Source organism: Pseudonaja textilis, chromosome 2, assembly GCF_049901715.1.
Source record: "Pseudonaja textilis isolate UNSWEBS1 chromosome 2, rPseTex1.2, whole genome shotgun sequence".
NCBI lineage: Eukaryota > Metazoa > Chordata > Lepidosauria > Squamata > Elapidae > Pseudonaja > Pseudonaja textilis.
This window is the reverse complement of record NC_141991.1, coordinates 26,451,601-26,472,477: the sequence shown is the minus strand read 5'-3', so window position 1 is coordinate 26,472,477 and position 20,877 is coordinate 26,451,601. Positions and strand designations below refer to the sequence as shown.

Here is a 20,877-nt window from a genome sequence, read left to right as displayed (position 1 = left end):
TTTAAATGCAAAATCTATGAGAGTTAAAAGAACCTGAAATTAATGCGGAAGTGGGATGAAGTAGATTTGCAAGTGGATAAGCTAGAATGAACACAGGTTAGGTCAGTTTGGGAGACAGGCCTTGCCACTCTCTTGTGGCCTGATTGCCCACAGAGAGTGAGAACGTTTGCACCCTATTGTTTTATTTTCTCTCCACGATAGTGCAAGAGTAAACTTTAGGGAATAATTATACTGAAGACACAGGAAAGGAAATATGCATGATGCAACAGCTGAAACAGCCAGTTAAAATTAAAAATGTCCATTTGGATTGGCCACTGAAGTTGGCTGGAAGGCCTGGCTTCTGAATGCCAGTTAGTCTAGCATTCCTAACAGCTAAGCAATCAATCCTGAAGGAGCCCAGGGAATGGATCATGGGCCACAGATACACCTTGGAAAATGTTCCTGCGTTTGTGACTAAATAATTCTCATGATTAATGTTCGCTGTCTTTATTATTCATTAAAAGGATAAAGGAGTTTTTCTCTTAAGGGGTGGGTGGGGAAAAGATGAGAAGTTTAAAATGACAAAGTCCTAACCTTTACAACTCCTTCAGCAAGATTGCTTTATGATTTGATGAAGCACTAGATTCCCTCATATGACCCAGATAACAACTTCTGGGGGGAATTGAAAGCAGAAATGAAAAAAAAAAGTATAAAAGAGCCTTAATCTAAGAAAGAATAAGAAACATATTATTCTAAAACTGACTGAATGGCACCCAAGGAGGATGTATTTGCAAAGGGGAAAAGATAACTACCATTAGGAATTTAACTCACTGTAGTTGTATTTTTATGTGCACATACAATGACTGATTACATTATTCCAGAGACTTTCTTTGATTAACAGTAAACGGAGCCCTCACAAAATGTAATGTGTCATTCTCCTTCTTTATGTGTGGAATTTTAAGGACATTGGTAATCGCCACTTGTCCCTGGGTGGATATTCCAACCTACATGTGGATTTCCATGAGTGGTGCTGATGTTTCTTGTTAAATCTTTAGTGGCTTCTTCATTACACAATCACTATACTCAGAAAGCAAAGAATAGGCTTCCTGTGAAGCCAATTCCTTCCAGGCTCTAGCCACAGATGATTCTGAAAACTTAACCCTGTAAATGTGAACAGTCCCGGGGTACTGCCAATACTTTGTAAGGCCATTAGTTTCCCTTTAAGGCAGGGGTGGGCAAACTATGGCCCAGGGGCCACATCTGGCCCGTTGGTCTTTTTAATCCGGCTCGCCGAAGATTGGTACAGAATTAAGGTTTGATGTGAATGGTTGAATGATTGCATTCATTTGATTTTGACTTGTAATGACAGGCATTTCGACACCAGGTGGCGGCCCGTCTGTCAAATTTTAAAAGTCAATGAGGCCCCCGAGCCAAAAAGTTTGCCCACCCCTGCTTTAAGGAAATCTTAGATGGGCATTCCAGATAAAGTATAGGAAGAAGACATTGACTTTAGTACAACCATCCAAACTGGATTCCTAAGGGGCAACTTCTTTGAACTTTCCTGATAGACAGTACTCTGTATTCTAAACCAGGGGTTTCCAACCTTGTCAACTTTATGACTTGTGGACTTCAACTTCTGGGAGTTGAAGTCCAAAAGTCGTAAAGTTGCCAAGGTTGGAGACCCCTGCTCTAAACCATTTATAGAAAGAATGACATAAAGGTGGTTTCTTATAATGAAATGGGTTAACAGAACTCAGTGCAAATTTGAAAACTAGCTCAAGTCCCTAGACGTTTTATAACCATAATTTCCATGGAGGACAGGAAAGTTATGTTAAATATAAGGGCAATGTCAGATGGCTGCAGCTTTACCAGGTCCTTGTCACTGTCCTTAGTGAATGTCTTCTCTTTTTCATCTTCATTTTTACTCCAACTGTAGGAAATCATATAGTTCATAATGGGTGGATGATAGATAATCTCTGGTTGATTCCAGGTCACCAGCAAGGCTGTTCTGTTAACGAGTTTCACTTTCATATTGACAGGAGGGGTACTGCAAACTAGACAAAAGGAGAAAGAGCAAAACATGATATATACTGTCAGGATATGAGATGAGATAACAGTTGCCGGAGAATTGTACAAAAAAATAATTTTGCAGTCAGACCTTGATCTTGAATTGTATCCAGCCAATTATGCACATACGTACAATTATTGTGACATAATGATAATATAAACAAGAAACATCGAAATCTAGAATTTCAGTCATGCAGTTTCTGAGACGCTTGTATCTCTATTGCCTCAAGAGGAATTTGAGGAAAGTTGCTTAAAGTAAGCTCTTCTGACCATGCTTTTATTTTTGAAGTTTTCATTTTATATCAAAGCAAGAGAAAATATAATTAATGCCGATCCAGGCATAAATAAAATAATCAGAATCATTAAGATGGCATAATAGCAATAGCACTTAGACTTATATACTGCTTTACAGTGTTTTACAGCCCTCCTCTCTAAGTGGTTTTACAGAGTCAGCATATTGTCCCCAACAATTTTGGGTCCTCATTTTACCCACCTTGGGACGATGGAAGGCTGAGTCAACCTAGAGCCTGATGGGATTTAAACTGCCAAATTGCAGGCAGCCGGCAGTCAGCAGAAGTAGCCTGCAGTACTGCACTCTAACAACTGTACCACCGTGGCTAATTGCCTTACATTCTTTTAACAAAGTGCATTTACAACAACATTATCAACCCTGCAATGTCTGTTAACGAAAGTACTATGAATATTGTTGCCTGAGTATATTTTGAGAATGAAACACTCCTTTTGACCTCTTAAATTTGGATATCAATTTATTTGTTGGGCAAGGAATCTAGATGCACATTTCCCTTTCTCAGGTTTAACAACAAATTGCCTAACAATTGAATCTGAAAGGCACATATCTATCTATCTATCTATCTATCTATCTATCTATCTATCTATCTATCTATCTATCTATCTACTTACCCACTTACCCACCCATCTCTCTCTCTCTCTCTCCCTCCCTCCATCTTCCATTCATTCAATTTCTAATCCACCACGTGAGTTGCTGCAAAAGTAATACTATGACTCAAAACTGGGACTAATTTCCAGAATTTCTTTGCACTTATTGCTATGATATTCTGCTAGCTGTAGCATAATAGGTGTGAAGCACCTTACGGAAGTCTATATTTTATAATGATTATAAATTTGTGAGTATAGATCATCCTACAGGATTTTCAGCTGTAGAAGAAATCACTGTAACCACAGCAAGTTATTTTTAATATTAAGGAATGGCCAGAATAGAGATCATAACTCAGCAATGATAAATTTATGAGGAAAAACCCAAGTGTAAATATATACCAGTTCTAAGAGGAAATCAGATGAAAGGATATGCCATTTTTGTAAAACTAATTGCTGAATCTCTGAATCACACAGGAACCATCTTTTCCTACACTCAGAAATAAATATATCTTAATGCTGAACGCTAGGTGGCACTAATAGGCTACTGATAAAAATCACATCTCCTCCCCCCAGTTATAAATAGTTATTTTAAGATAGGAATCCATGATTCAGACTTTGAAATGCTCTTGAAAAATTCTAAATCCATGGTCCACGAGAATATCAGATAATGGGGTGTAGTTAAGAGTCCCCCTGACCATATCCCAAAGGTCAATAGGGTAATCTTGGCAGCTTTAAAGCTTGTTGGACTTCAAGCAGAGCTAGCTGTGGAATTCAAGCAGAGCTAGCCCTGGAAGTCTTAAAGTTGCCAAGGTTAGACACCCTTGGCGTACACTGTCATTTTACCATTCAAAGTCCTTCTCCAGCATTGGTACAATGGTTGGCCTTTGGATTCTTAACATTCATATCCTTTGATTGGCCATAAGGATTCATAACACCCATACTGCAAGCTACATCATGGGCTAGTGTAGAGGGAGGAGTGGCTATATTAGCAATTGTAGTTCACCTTTGAGGCTCAATAAATATTTTCTTTGAAAAGCTTATGACCCATAGGAAAAACAGTTAGGGATTTGGATTTATTTTGCTGGAGTTATCAAAAAATTAAGAGGAACGTTGCTCTGCACTCTCACATCTCCCTTTTCTTTGCAAGTCTTTCTCTACACCTTCTATATTCTATATTATTCTATGTAATATATCTGAAGAGATGGATGCCCATGAAAAATGACTGAGAACCATAACTTCCTTACATTAATTTAAGAATAAAGAAACCATTAGAGAGTATTTCACATGATTGCTTATTGTACCCTATGACTATTATTATTTTATGATTCTTGACTCTTGATGAATGTATCTTTTATTTTATGTACACTGAGATCATTTACACCAAGACAAATTCCTTTTGTGTCCAAATCACACTTGGCCAATAAAGAATTCTATTCTATTCTATTCTATTCTATTCTATTCTATTCTATTCTATTCTATTCTATTCTATTCTATTCTATTCTATTTTAATTTAAGAAGAAGAAAATGGAAAGCTTTATTGAAAGAACTGAACAAAGCATGCAGAGGTTACGTGCTGATGGTCTACAAGGGAGAGGCCGTGAACCCACAATAATGGTGAGAAACATGTGACTTTATGGCATCCGTCCAGTTTGTAAACTCATCTCTGTACATTATATCTGCAAATCACATTCAATAGCTGTTAATCTACATAGTGGAATTAGGAAGTTTTGTTGTCCTTTTTTCTCATGTAAAAAATGAGGAGGCTGGTGAAAGAATCTGAAAAATGAAGTCAAGAGGGTAAATTTCTTCACAGTATCTTCACTTCTCAATTTTTGAAACTCCTCTGGAATAAAGTATCAGAATGGGCCAATCAAATGTGGGAAGAGCCAGCATGCCTTTTTTTAGTAATAGCTAGAAAGCTGTAAAAGTTATTGAAGGTTTCCTGCAGGAAATGAGAAGCCTGCCCAAATGAGGAGAATAAAACGGAACAGAAGTCCTGGCAAAAATATTGTGCAGATGGTAAAAAGATACATAGAAAAAGAACCCAAGTCAAAAAGCCATTAAGAAAAACAATCAGAAGCTTTTAAACATATGTGCAAAACAATAAACAGCCCTGCCCCCAAAAGTAAACCCCATAGAGGGTGATTGGGCCACCAGACAATGAAGAATTAAAGGGATATTGAAAGAAGACAAGAAATTCATGAGAGGATTTTGGATTTGCAACTGCCTTTACTATAGATAGAAGATAGGAACAGATAGACAACCCTGTCTTGAAATTGGAACAGAGTAATAGAAACTTTCCTTTCACTAAGTGGTAAACCAGTTTAAAAAGCTCAAAGAATCAAAATAGAGGGGCAATTTTCTCAGAGAAAGGAAGGAAGCAAGAAGTAGAGTTTCTCAAAGATCTGTGTCCATAAATGATCATGATATGGAGGCTAACACTGAGCTGGCCAACTCTGCAGATGACATCATAGTATTCAGGATGGTGAAAAACGAAACGTGAGACGTTCCAGACGGATCTCTTGAATTAGATGAACATTCATTTCAATGGCTTATGCAGTTCAATTTAAGTGAAGTGTAAAGTGATTTCATTGCGGGTGGGGAATCTTAACTTCACATATATACAGTACATGGGGACTGGGTTATCTATAATCTTTCTGGGGGGAAAATATTGGTGAAACAGTAGATAGCTTATTGAACTTGTAGAATCTGTGCGTAACGGCTGTGAAGGCAAGGGAAAGGGAACTGACATCAATGGAATGCCTTTATATAAATCGATAGTAAATCTGTACCTGAGATATTCAAAAAAAGAAAACAGAACAGTGACAAAGAGGGTATCAAAACAAAAAGAGGGCTGAAAGTCCAGTGGTGGGATTCAATTTTTTTTTACCACTGGTTCTGTGGATGTGGCAGAGGAAGAATACTGTAAAATCTCTAGTCAGAGGTGGTATTTGCTGGTTCTCCAAACTACTCAAAATTTCCGCTACCGGTTCTCCAGAACTGGTCAGAACCTGCTGAATATCCCCTCTGGCTGAAACATCTACTTTACAAAAAGAATATATGGAATTCTTTCGCACAGAGAAAAGAAAACAGAAGGAAGATATGATCAAGGTGTGAATCATGTACAATATGGAATAAATGGTCAGAGACAAGTTCCTCCCCTCAAAATACAATTGGACTCGCGTACAGGAAGGAGATTTAGAAGAGATAAAAGAAAGGACTTCTTCCTACAGCATATAATTAACTATTGGAATTCATTAGCACATGATGGGACAATGACTATTATTCTGAATGGCTTTAAAAGCAGGTTGGATAAATAGCCATGGCAATAGCACTTAGACTTATATACCGCTTCACAGAGCTTTACAGCCCTCCTCTCTAAGTGGTTTTACAGAGTCAACACATTGTCCCCAACAATTTTGGATCCTCATTTTACCCACATCGGAAGGATGGAAGGCTAACTCAACCTTGAGCCTGGGTGAGATTCAAACTGCCAAATTGCAGTCAGTCAGCAGAAGTAGCCAGCTATACTGCATTCTAATCATTGCGCCACCGCGGCTCTTTTTCACAAAGGTCTTTTGACAGCCATTTTGACATTGGCTCTTCTTTGAGGGAAGGCTATCTCCAAATATCAAATGCATGGCAACAATAGTAGTAGGAGGACCTCTTCCAATTTTTGGTTGGAAACATCCACAACCATCTAGTTATCCACTGTGAGAAACAAAATGCTCAGTTTGGTTTGCCCAGACCAAACAGGGCTTTCCTATTTTCTTCTCTCTCTCTCTCTCTCTCTCTCTCTCTCTCTCTCCCGCTCCCTCCTTTTCTCTCTCTCCACCTCCCTTAATCCCGATTCAGTGTTAAAGTTAACTAACCAGAATCTAGACATTTTTGAGACTTGCACTTAACCAAAATCCATTTGAGACTTCAGCTCAGCAATCTCAATTAAACTGAGATTTTAAATACAAACTAGAAAGCAACTTCAATCTTATCTGTATTTAATCCCTTATTCCCCACTCACCAATTGGCTAAAATTATGCTACACTTCACTTGTTCTGAATGCTATGCATTTTAGTGACAGGCAGGCAAGTAACACAAGCATTTAAAAATGCTTAGGAATAACACATATTTTCATATTAAATAATTACAATAATTATTCACAATACCATGTCCACCAAAAGTTATGACTATATTATTCTTTTTCTAATTTAATTTTCAAAATGAAAACAATTGGTAAACAGTATTTTTTTCCCCAATGCTCAGAAGGCATGGAATTGGAGATTGGTGCTCAGGGATTGCTTGTAGCAGAGGCCATTACGTTTATAAGCCTCCATTTTGCTTTTTTTTAAGAACTGTGAATAGAATAGAACAATAGAACTGGAAGGGACCTTGGAGGTCTTCTAGTCCAACCCCCTGCTTAGGCAGGAAACCCTATAGCATTTCAGACAAATGGTTATCCAATCTCTTCTTAAAAACTTCCAGTGTTGGAACATTTACAACTTCTGGAGGCAAGTTGTTCCACTGATTAATTGTTTTAACTGTCAGGAAATGAGCAATTCCGTCAGCTATAAGTATCATTTTCAAGGATATCATATCAGCAGCAAAGGGTAGCCAATATGTATATGGCAGATATATTTTCAGATGCAAAGAATTGTTGATAGCACAAACTTTGATGGGATAGCTAATAACTTATACGTCAGAAATACCCCAATTTTAATGGGTTAGCCTCTCAGAGCACAGCTATAATCCTTGTGGTATACTAGGATGAATCTACTTTAATCATCAACATTAATGAATGAATGAAAATGCATAGAGAATAATACAAAGTTCTTAATTTAGAAAATAAAAGTCAAATGCACTGTGTGTGTGTGCGTGTGTGTGTGTGTGTGTGTGTGTGTGTATACTGGAATACTTTTTGACTGCAAAAGTTTGCGTGATGTAACATTTTCATTTCATCCTTGACCACTGATGGTTTTATGACACATCTATGTAGCTTTCTTGGCAGCAATACATAAATGGTGTGCAACTGTCTTCTTCTGGAATATTATTTTTACCCCTAATCTGGCCTACACCCTGATATTTCCTTGATGCCAAGAACCCTCACTAAACTGGGCTAAGGCCTCTCAGACACTTGACAGAGCACCGCTATAATCCTTGTGGTATACTAGGATGAATTCACTTTAATCAACATGGAGACAGTTTTCACATCTGCAGCAATTTAATTACAGAGCTTCTTTCTCTTGCCTTTCCTATTGCCTTAAAGCATATTTAACCTTGTGTTTCTCAGCCTTGAGCTGAGCAACCTTGGGTTGTTGATAATCAACATGCCTTCCCTGAGAAATTCTACCATGCCTACAATATCTTTCTTTTCTACCTGTGCATATTTGGAAGGATCAAAAACCAACCTGGATTCAGAAACCTGATTCAGAATAGGAGAAGTAAGTGAAGTATTTCTAGAAAATGGGTCCAGGTTTTTCAAATGGCCGAAGGGAAACTTCCTTCTTAAAACTATGAGAACTTTGTTCAGCTATTGAGAAGAAAAAAATACACAAGGGAGGAAGTTGCCTGGAAACTCAGAGCAGATTGCTGACGCACAACTCCCAAGGCACATTCAGCCTGACTAACACGGAGGTGAGAAGATGGATGAGGGGCTAAGAAGCGAATATCTGTTTGAGTTAATGCAAGGCTCATTTGGAATCTCACTGAAAGAGATATCCTTCTGGACAAGCTGAGCCAATGATGCGAGAGAGAGAGTCAGTGACATAAAATTTGTCAGTGACAAATCAGAAATGAATTTATAGTAAACACTGGCAAATCCCAAGGAAGCATATACCTTTGATAGTGTAGGAGCTCCCAAGATAAAATAGACTTTATTTTTCCCAGAACTATTTGAACTCCTTCAGAGGAAATATAATACAGTATCTGAAATAATATCCTAGACAGGCACATTAAAGTCACATTTCTCCAGTATAACATAGAAGCTGCTTTTGAGGAGTTGTGAACATGATCAATATGGAAGGCAGGATACCCAGAATGCATAAACAAATCCTCCAAACAGACTAGTTAGGACTTGTCCAGAAAATAATGAAAAATATTACTGATAAATCTCTCAAGATTGATGGACTATTTGCAAATCTGAAGGCCAATGTTATATATTCACACGTCCTTTAGTGACAGGCAATTTCTGTGGGATGTCTACAGTATGCTTCTCTTTCATACAAATGACTCTGTAAGCTCTCTTGAAGTCCAACTTGTAGGCTGTCTTGAAGATACAACCTTCTCATATTTGCAGTATGAGATTCTTTAACAATCAGACAATTCAAGATCTTGTAAATCAAGGACTGTACTCGGAGAATAACTATTTTTGAGAAAAAAGGTCACCCTATTGGCAGTGGATGGGGAAGAGTGCAGGTGTATTTTTATGATTCTTATCAATAAATTATTTTAAACAGAGCTGCTTGAAATAATTTATTGATAAGAATCATAATTATGATTGGAGTATGGGTGCCATGTGGAAATTTATGTTCTTGAAATAAGATTATACAATCACAGAATCAATGGAATGCAGGATTTGAGTTTCTTCTTCCCCTAAGAAATTTACCATATTTGGAAGTCAAGGATAATTAGTTCTATTTTTTTTTCCTGAATTGATTGGATTCCCCCCTCCCCCTTGCAGGATATGAGTCTTGCATCCAGGGGGCGCTGAAGGATGTCTTTGTGTTTCCAATAAAGACGTGGATTATGTGTGTGAAGCCAGTGTATTCTACCGTAGGAATACTAAAACATGTAAGGGAAAGGTGAAGAAGAGCTTAAAGAGTTGGTGATGATTCCTGGTGGTGAGTTGTAGCGATTTACTACTCTCCACGATAGGACCCCGAACATGACAGTTGGCCACAAATCATCTCAACCCTATCAAGAGAGTTGACAGGCTGTGTAAGAAAAGTACATTTGTGTACACAGATGATTTAATGAAGTTGCCAGTAATGCCAAAATCTATTAGAGCCTGTCTTCTAGTGCAAAATGAGATTTGCAAGGTAACAAGAATGGCTAAATGTCCCTATGCAGTTCTGCAGGTCTGGTTATGGCAGCTTTGAAATCTCCGGAGATGGAACCATCCCAATTCCTGATAAGCCTGACTGGGAGCCTTCAGAGCACCTGTTGGCCAAATGCCCTTCTTGCCATAATTACAGGGCTATATACTGATGCAGTGGCACCCTCGTGTGTAATGGCTAGATTCTCCACAGTACAGACAGAAGTGGATAGTAAGCAGGCTTCTGTTGAATCCCAGTTGCCGCATGGGTTTAACTTCAGAGTATAGGTGGAGTGGGAAAGAGAAGGGAATGAAAGGAAATAACACCATCCTCACTTTACATACAGACTTCCCCAACATCCATGTCCAAGCAGATCAGTTTTTTCCGAACCGAACAATTAAGCCACTTTGTTTCAGTTCATAACTTGAACCGTTAGCTGAAATAATATAGCAACTCCTGTCCTGAACATTTCAATCCATTGCGGAGGCCAAATCTCAAAGTTGGCTATTATCTCCCAGGCAGAATCCTCAACATTAGCTCTCAAGTATGCTGTGCTGTTATCTAAATCAGGACTAGCCAGCAGGAGAAGAGAGGATGCATGGTCTGCAGCAGTGGTGGTATGCTACCGGTTTGGCCCGGTTCAACCAAACCAGTAGTTAAAAAAGCCCCCAAGGGTCAGCTGAGAGGAGAAAGAAGAGAAAAGCATAGGATCGGCCCTCCCATCTGCCGCTGCACTTTTCTCTTCCTTATCCTCTCAGCTGATTGGCGCTGCAGGCCTCAGCTGGTGTGTGGAAAGCATCACAGTTATTAAGTGAACTAATCATTCACTACGTGCTGGCTTGACTGAAAACCACAAGTAAATACTGGTTTTGGACAAAAACTGCCTTACAACGCACTCATGTGACTTTTTAATATGCTGCAAGTGGCCATAAATATGGCCTGGGTGCTGAGTGTCCAAAATGTGATGGCATAACTGTACCTCCCTGACCATCATAACATGGGTTGTATGTACCCCACCCCCGGGGAAGTCCATTGTAAATTTGAACTGTCGCTAAGTGACTAGTCATAAACCAAGGACTACTTGTAATCCCCAGATGATGAATGTTTAAAATTTACAATTTACTAGCAATTTACTAGAGCCTTGGTGACACAGTGGTTAGAGTGCAGTACTGCAGGCTACTTCTGCTGCAGCCAGCTGCCTGTAATTCGGCAGATTGACTCTCACCAGGCTCAAGGTTGACTCGGCCTTTCATCCTTCCGAGGTGGGTAAAATGAGGACCTAGATTGTTGGAGGCAACAGGCTGACTCTGTAAAACACTATAAAGTGGCATATAAGTCTAAGTGCTATTGCTAACTCTTATCTGGGTCTGGGGATTACTCATGCCATTTCATGTTCTGTATTTTCTGCTTGAGCAGAGACGATGCCTATTAGATCCTAGAGCAAATGCACTCATTCTTATTATGATTCAGTAACACCTTTACCCTTCATTGACTGAATGGGAGAAAACACAGGATGTAGAAGAGGTTTGGATGGGATGTGCTATCCACTTTCTAGTTTAAACATGATATGCGAATGGACCTTATTAACAGTATGCGAATGCAATACACAACTGAATCATATTTGTAGTTTAGGACATAACAGCAACAGGGATGAAACAAGTGAGAAGATGCCATATTAAATATATTAATAACCTAATCCTTGACTCTAGTCATGTTCTACTTGGAAGAACCTTATGTGAGATTTTCCATCAGTGGTTTTCTATCTCATATAAGGATGTCTCACATTGCTATCACACATTGTATAGGGGATACTATATTTAATTCAGGCTGCAATCACACATACTATATAAGATATTCTACAGTTAATTCATAGTGCTAGACACTACAATTTAAAAGAGAAACAAAAAGAAAGCAGATAGAAAATATATTTGAAAAATCTTTTGGGTTTCCCGTTTTTTGCCTCCCTGATATATATTTGATTATTAATAGAACTAAGGGAATGTAACCTTAAAGGCTAAATAATTTTTAAGTCAAATGTAGAGGTTCTGAAGTGTGATAAGCATCTGTTTGACAATACAATATAAATAGAAACTGTCAGTGGAGGAAAATGCTGATGTTTTGAGAATATCCATTAAAGAGATAGCATTCACTGGGATGTAATTAGCTAGATATCAGCCTCAGGTGTTTGTGAAAGAATGACTATAAGACACGCACACACAAACACAAACACACACACACAACTTCATAAACGCATGGCACAACATAGGAGAACAAACACACCAGACCTAGATTCAGCAGTCCATCTGCCTTTAAAAGACAAAGGCTACTCTTCTTAACACAACAAAGTCCACATTTTGGACAGAGAAGATCCCTGGTTTGAAAGAGGGGTTAAAGAGGCCACCTATGTGAAAATTGAGCAGCCCTCTCTCAACAGAGCCTCTTGACACCATCTATTTCCAATTTACAACACAGTCCTTTCCAAGAAAGCTCCACACCCATTTGCACCACTCAGGGGACTCTGATGACACAGACAAACCTCCAGGTAGCCTTAATGACCTGCTAAAAGAATGCAAATGACCAGCTGCCTGCAAGGAGTATAAATGTATGTATGTATGTATGTATGTATGTATGTATGTATGTATCTCTCTCTCTTTGGTTATTCGGGTTTTCTCCCATGTAAAATTGGAAGTATCTAGGCAACGTTTCAATGAAGTTTCATTCATCATCTTCAGGCTTGTGTCTTCGGCTTTGTGCTTCTCGGAGTAATGTGAGCTTGCAGCTGCTTCTTCCTTTTAACTGCTAGTGGGGGTGTGACTTGACTGGGTGGGGGCTTGGCTGTGCTCTGATTGGGTAGGGGTTTGGCTGTGTTCTGATTGGTTGGGGGTGTTCTGTTAGGTGGGGGCTTGGTTGTGCTCAGCTTAGTCTTAGTTGCTGGGGGATTTGAGCTGGTAAGCTGTGATCCTGTTGTTTGGCTTCGCGTTCGTGATCGTGCCACATCTTCATGGTGGGCGTCTTTTCACTTCATGTATGGGTAGGAGGAGTTTGAAGCAGGTAGTGATGCAGCTGCGGTACGGCTTCTGGTCCGTGGTCGTGTCTCATCTTCTGTGTGGGTGTGAGTCTGCTTTCTACATGGAAGTGTGGTGGTAGCATCTTGTGTGGCCCTCATGCGTGTGCGTCTGGTGTCATTCTTCATAATAGGTACTCGTTTGTTCATGAGGGCGGGTTTCCAAATGGCTGGTAGGTGGGAGGTATCATCTCGTTTATTCATGCTGTGTGGGCGTTTTTCCATAGGGCTTCCCTGATTATTCTGTTGTTGAAGTGTTCGGTTTTGGCGATAGTTCTGGTATTTTTAAAGTCAATCTCATGTCCTGTGGCTTTGAGGTGTTGGACCAGGGAAGAGGTCAGTTCTTCTTTTTTGATTGAGTTCTTGTGTTCTTCAATGCGTGCACTTATTCTTTTGTTAGTTTGTCCAATGTATGTGGTGGGGCAGGCGGTGCAAGGAATTTCGTATACTCCTTGGTTTTCTAACTCGATTTTGTCTTTAGGGTTTCTTAGGATGGCGGATATTTTTCTGTTTGTGCAGAATGCTGTTTTAATGTTGTGTTTTTGGAGGATCTTGCTGATTTTGTCTGTAGTGCCTTTTATATATGGGAGGAGGGCTTTGCCGTTCCCTTGTTCTCTGTCTTGGATTTTGGTTGCGGTTTCTTTTTGGATTAGGTGGGTAATCTTCTTTCTTTGGAATCCATTGGCTGTTAGTACGTTAGTGAGAGTGTGTAGTTCGGTTTTTAGGTGTTGTTCGTTGGCTAAGCATTTTGTTCTGGAGATGAGTGTCTCAGCTACGGAATTGATCTGTGCTGGGTGGTGGTGTGAGAGTGCTTGTAGATAGTGGTTTGTATGTGTTTTCTTCTGGTAGATGGTGTGTCCTAGGGAGCCATTGGATTTTTTGTATACTAAGACATCTAGGAAGGGAAGTTGATTGTTAGCTTCTGTTTCCATGGTGAATTGTATTTTGGGGTGTAAGCTGTTGAGGTGTGTGAGGAAGTTGTTCAGTTTTTCTTTCCCATGTGGCCAGATTATGAAGGTGTCATCTACATATCTGAGCCAGAGTTTGGGTTTGTGATCATATTTTTCTAGAGCTTGTGTTTCAAAGTGTTCCATGTAGAGGTTTGCGATGACAGGTGAGAGGGGTGATCCCATGGGTGCTCCTTCTATTTGTTTGTATTTTTGTCCATTGTAGGTAAAGTATGTATTGGATAGGCAGTGGTTGGTCAGATCTAGGAAGTGCTTGGGGGGGTTGTATTTGTTTTGGATGGCTGTCAAGGCTTCTTTTATTGGCACTTGGGTGAAGAGGGATATGACATCGAAACTCACTAGTAGGTCGCTGGGTTGTAAGTTTTGTTTCTTTATGATCTCAATGAACTGGAATGAGTTTCTTCCGTGTGAGTTGATGGATTCTGCATAGGGCTGTAGTTGTTTGGAGAGAAATTTGGCTAGGTTTTGTAGAGGTGAGCCTATGGAGCTGACTATCGGTCTAAGTGGGGTTCCTTCTTTGTGTTCCTTCTTGGGGAGACCATAAAGCTTAGGGCATCTGGATGATTTCTCTCTGGGTATGATTCTTTGCTGGATTTCTTCGCTGATGGGGGAGGCTTTTATTTTGGATCTGGTGGGTTTTTTTTAGGTAGGTGGTGGGGTCTGTGTTTAGGGGTTTGTATGTGGGGTCTTGGAGTAGGTTGGTTAACTTGGTTTGGTAGTCAGATGTGTTCATAACCACTGTTGCGTTGCCCTTGTCTGCTGGTAGGATTATTATGCTGGTGTCTTCTTTCAGGTTAAGTAGTGCAGTTTGTTCTTCTTTGGATAAGTTGCTTTTGGGTGGTTTGCTGGTGCAGAGGATGTTGGTGATTTCGAGTCTGATTCTGTTAGCATCATCAGGGTTGGTTTTGGTCAAGCTGGTTTCAACTCAGCATATAATGGTTTCTGTGGGGATGTGTTTGGGAGCGATAGCAAAGTTGAATCCTTTCGAAAGGACATTGGTTTCGGCTTCAGTGAGGATCTTGTTTGAGATGTTGTGCACTGTTTGTTTCATGTGTGGATGTGAGGGGGGAGGAGTTGGTTTCTGGCGTTGTAGTTTTCTGAGTTTGTTGGTGTGCGTGTCTGTCTTGAGCGTGGTCTGTGTTTCAGCTCTCCAGACAGCAAGTTGTTTGGATTTGTCCCAAAGTGCAGAGTGAATCTTGTTGCTGAGTCTGAGGTGAAGTGTGAGGAGAACTTTGTTGATTTGGTCTAGGAGGAATCTTTTTATGTGAAGTTCATTTCTGATTAGGGCCAATTCTGTTCTTTTTAGGATGCGTTTGAGGGCTGCTGTGCTGGTGTGGAATTTCAATTGGAAGCTTATGGGGATTAAATTTTGATCTCGGCAGTTGCGTAGGAATGCGAGGTCACATAAAATGGAAGCTCTTTGGACTTCAAGTTTTTCATAAGTCCTGGTCAGATGGTGGTTTCCTTCCCGTAGAGGTGCAATATTTGTTTTCTGAGGTTTTCACGGGTATTTGTAAGTGGATCTTTGGTTATTTGGGTTTTCTCCCGTGTAAAATTGGAAGTATTTTGGTGATGTTTCGACGAAATCTCATTCGTCATCTTCAGGCTTGTGTCTTCGGCTTTGTGCTTCTTGGAGTAATGTGATCTTGCAGCTGTTTTTTCTTTCTTTTTCTTTTTTTTCTGTTTTTTTGCACTCCTACTGGCAGTTAAAAGAAAAAACAGCTGCAAGCTCACATTACTCCAAGAAGCACAAAGCCGAAGACACAAGCCTGAAGATGATGAATGAGATATCATTGAAACATCGCCAAAATACTTCCAATTTTTCGCAGGAGAAAACCCAAATAACCAAAGATCCATATATATATAGATAGATAGATAGATATAGATATATGTTTTCTTAAGTTTTCGTGGGTACTTACATGTATGGTCACTGACGAACACAATACAGAAGCCTGATGATGGCAGATGAGATTCTGCCAAAACGTTGCTACAACTTTAAAAGCACAACTATAATGACGTGGGAAAATACCCGAACAAAGCTGAATACCATATATATATATTTTCTTAAAAACTTAAGAAAACACATACACACACATATATATACATACATATACATACATACATACATATACACATACGTGTGTGTGTGTGTGTGTGTGTGTGTGTGTGTGTTCTTAAGTTTTTGCGGGTACTTACATGTATGGTATTCAGCTTTGTTCGGGTATTTTCCCACATCATTGTAGTTGTGCTTTTAAAATTGTAGCAACGTTTCGGCAGAATCTCATCTGCCATCATCAGGCTTCCGTATAGTGTTCGTCCAGAAAATACCTGAACAAAGCTGAATACCATACATATAAATACCCATGAAAACTTAAGAATATACATATATATAGCCCCAAATTTCAGTTGCTAAGTGAAACATTCATTAACTTTGTTTGTCAGAAGGGGGCAAAAGGGGATCATATGAGCCCAGGACACTGCAATCTTCATAAATATGATTTAACTAGCTCTATACCCCTGCTTCGCTATGAAACTATGTGGCTGGGCTTAGTTTTAGGGGAGGAAAATAAGGGGAAAAAAATTCTGCCTTTGTCTACCAGCATCCATTGGTATTCATCTGGCTAGCATCCTGTCAGTGTGTGAGACAGCTGACGGCTGTTTGGAAATTGAAAGAGTATTTTCTGTGTGATCAAGAAGGAGAAAGCAAGGAGCCTGGGCGTGGCTTAGCTCAACTGTTCTGTACTAAAGTTCCTTGCTGCTGTGAAACTGAAACTGAAACTCCTCTCCTCTGCTTGTGTTTTGCATTTGGAACAGATTTTTTTTCAGGTGGGGAGGGGGAGTAGAACTCCTTAGCATCAGAGCGTGTTAATAATATATGAAATACTAATGTTCTGATGGTCATTTCAAAAAATTCTTTCTTAGTGAACACCTAGAAGTCAAGTGGAGCATACATGCCGAATTTCAAGTTTGTAGGCTTTACGGTTCTGGAGATTTTGTGATGATGCGTGAATGGTATTTTGCTTATATGTAGAGAGATTATATAGATTACCAAGCATCTGAATTTTGATCATGTGATCTATGGTCATGAAAACTGATCATAAGTCACATTTTTCACTGCTGTTGTTACTTTGAACAGTCACTAAATGAACTGTTGTTAAGTTGAGGATTATCTGTATGCATTTTACTTTATTTAAAGTCTCTATATAGCCTGTATTTCGTGTTTGTTTCCAGGACTGTTAGGCATCACTAGCTTTGCTTTCTTCCTTTGTGCAGGATGTAACGGTTTTGAGACTGAGATAGATGGAAACAAATGGTAATCGAAACAAATCTGAGAGAAAAATAAGAATAATGATAATTGATTGTCCTGACAACTGTCTAAAAAGGGGAGGAAGTGGGAAAGCGATTCTTTTGTCCTCTGAAGTTCCTTAGGGGAGAAATCACTTAGAGCAGGGGACCCCGGCCTTTGGGGCTCCAGGGACCCATTCTGTGGGGAGAGGTTTTTCACGGACCAGAGAGGGCATGGTTTCATGTGCTTGCTGTATCCCGCAGAGGGGGCTTCATTTGTTTGTGTGGACCGGTTTCTGTGACCCGATGCCAGTCCATAGCCGGAGGTTGGGGACCCCTAACTTAGAGTAAGGTCATGGAATTCAGGCACATATCCTATGCAATTCTGTTGCACTTTATAAGGAGAAAATGGACAGACTTGGAGAAGCTGTACCTCCTTACTATTTCAGCTTTATTTTCTAAAGCACGTAACTGTTATGCAAGTTATTAACTACTACAATAGGCATCACAAAGACCTTTTCCTGCCATTGGGGTGTCCTCCAAGTTTTGGACTTCAACTGGCTGAGCAAAACAAAAGTTGAAATCTAACAGATCTGGATGACAACAATTTGGAGAAAGAAGATACAAGTAGTCCCTGACTTAGGCCGGAGTTACGATTGTAAGACAAGCGGGTCGCCACATGACTGCTCCCAATTCTACAATCTTTTTTGGCTTTCATTAAGCAAACGCCACAGTTGTTAAGCAAATCCATTGTCCTCAATGGAAATTTTTGCCGAAAACTGTACGTTAAAAAGCCAGTTTCCTGCCCCCCACAAAAGCAAACTGAGACCATGTGACCTTGGGATGCTGCAAATGGCTGTATATATGGTGCCCAAAATACAATCACATGATCATGGGGGGGGGGGAATGCAGATAGTAGATGTTAGAACTTTGAATGCGAGTCGTAAGTAGCCCTGGTGAAGTCTGTTATAACTTCAAACCATCACTGAGTAACCTAAGAGGAAGTCTACCTGTATAGACAAGAAATAGTACTCAGCCTGATAATCAAAGAAATTCTATAAAGAAAGACACACGAAAGAAAAAGATATTCCATCCGATTCTAAATCCACGCAGGAAGTATCACAACACCAAAACAAATAATCACAACGAGTGATGCAATGTTATTAGCAATTTGGCAATGCTCCAATCGGATGCAAAATGCGTTTATAAACAGAGAAAGGGTGCAGATAGAGAGGATTCAATGGTAGACTTGAGAAATATTCCAGATGCAGATTACAGCCAGCACCACCTTGTAGGTATTCAGTTACAATTCGTCATTAAAGAAGGCTAGGGCTACAATTAAAGGGAGCGCATAAAGGCAAATCCCTATGGGTGGCAAACCATGTGAGGGCAATCAGGCACCTTTGGGGAGGCAATCAGGCATCTGTGCCATATTAAAAAAAAAATATCTGCTGTCAAGAGAACCTCTGGGGGACTTTTCGGGAAAATGTCGTAAAGCTTGCAACAGCATGCCTACTCCCAAAGCTTTAGTGACAATAAAACAAATATGCTTCTGCAAACAACAGTTATTATTTTAAATCAAGAGATGCTCAAACAGAATAATGGAAGAGGAGAAGGATAACACAGGGTTTGCAATTGTTGTATGTTCTCAGACACACTTGTGTGTTTTGGAAGCCCCTACAATGCTGTTTTACTATAGAATAAAATTAAGTATCAATTTTTTTAAAAGAATCAGGACAATTTTGTTATTGTTGCTAGTTGCGAAGTCATGTCTGACCCATTGCAACCCCCATGGACAATGTTCCTCCAGGCCTTCCTGTCCTCTACCATCTTCTGGAGTCCATTTAAGCTCACACCTACTGGTTCAGTGGCTCCATCCAGCCACCTCATTCTCTGTTGTCCTCTTCTTCTATTGCCCTCAATGGTTCCCAGCATTAAGCTCTTCTCCAGTGAGTCCTTCCTTCTCATTTGGTGGCCAAAGTATTTGAGTTTAGATCTAGATTGATCTTAATTCTCCCCATATTGTCCCATAGCATAAGAACTGCAGGACAAGGTACTATGGGATATATTAAACAGTTTTTTTTTCTTATAAGCCAAGCATTTCAAATTTATTTGTACATAAAAGTCATTTACCTGATATAGTAATAGCAAAATCAGCCTATTTTGGACTTGCAAAATCGGTTTATTCCAATTTGGTGGGGAGCTATGCCATTTAATATGCTGATCAATAAGTCACTGCAACAGAAGGAAAATGCAAACAGCGTGCACATTTTAAGTTGAAAAATGTATACATTCTGAATACTATCAGACCACAGAAAGAGATATGCAAATATTTAGTTTTACTCCTTATGAATAATTCAGTTGTGCTTGGCATTTATAGGGTTACTGACTGTTTGTCAAAGAAAAATATTCTTTGTACTTTCTGTGTGAACTTGCAAATGTGAGGTGGTGCTCAGTTCAAGTGTAGATAAGAGGGATCAGAGTGAGATTCCGTGCTGTGGGCTGATCATAGTAGCAGAGGAACTTTGCACATATCCCTAAATGCAAATTCATAAGATGAAAAACTAAAATCAGTTCCTCCAGAGACAAGGTGTTTCAGTCTTCCCTTTCTAGAAAGGAAAAAATGATGAGATTGGGCAGAAGCCAACCTGCATCCAATTATTTGAGGAACCTGGAGAAAACCAATTTTTTTTAGGAAACTGGATAAAAATGTTTCAATGCAGAAGAAAAAGAACAGAAAAGCAAATTACGAAAATTATTTTTGACACTAGTAGGACAATGGGAAAGAGTGATACTCTGTCTATATACCATCCATAGTCCCATATCAATTTATGGTATATTTTGCCTGAAGAAAAAGATGATATAAAGAATATTGGTTTACTTTACCAAAAGATGATTTTCTTTTCTGGGATAGGTAAGCACCAAGGGACCTAGCTAATCGTCTGCCTCAGAGTTTCAACATTCTTCATTTAAATTATAATTTAAAATATAATTTAAATGAAGAATGTTGAAACTCTGAGGCAGAGTTTCATGTCACAATTTCCTAGCAGGATGGGCAACTGGATGCCTCCATATTAGACTACATCTGATATAATTTTTGGTCACAGAGCATGCAGCTTGAGCTTTTTTGACAGCTGGAGTCCTAAACATATTGAGGGCTATGGACACAGTCTTATTAATTCCTGCCCTAAATGTAGGCCTTGCTTGTAGAGTTGACCAAATGTTTCAGTCAGTGAAATATTCTCAGGTAAGATGCTGTGTTGATAGTATCATCAATAACGTTAACAGGCAGTGACACTAATAAAGAATAAATAGTTAAATGCTTATCAGTACTTCCCAGGAGTAGAGACTCAAGGAAATTAAACTTTATGGCACTAAATGAGTTGTGGTCTTTCCTTATTACTTAATTTGGAAGGTGTGGTTTTACTACTATATGTTAGTCCTGAAATCAATAAATCTTATATCAGTTACGGTTATTCTTTTCCCCAGATCAAATTTAAACATTGTTTTGATATACATACATGTATACATATATGAAGTTTGCTGAGATCTCTTCATAGCTTTCATTTTTATTTTTGATAAGGCCTTT

General features: G+C 39.3%; 1 protein-coding gene across 3 annotated transcripts in view; it reads right to left on the bottom strand.

The window, feature by feature from the left end:
• PTPRG (protein tyrosine phosphatase receptor type G) overlaps window positions 1-20,877 on the bottom strand; it is a 683,006-nt gene that overhangs the window by 100,567 nt on the left and 561,562 nt on the right. For all 3 annotated transcript variants that reach the window (XM_026721752.2, XM_026721760.2, XM_087923573.1), the window contains exon 9: window positions 1,849-2,033. In XM_026721752.2, the coding sequence (XP_026577537.1) occupies window positions 1,849-2,033 (185 nt within the window). The remainder of the gene's footprint in view (window positions 1-1,848; window positions 2,034-20,877) is intronic.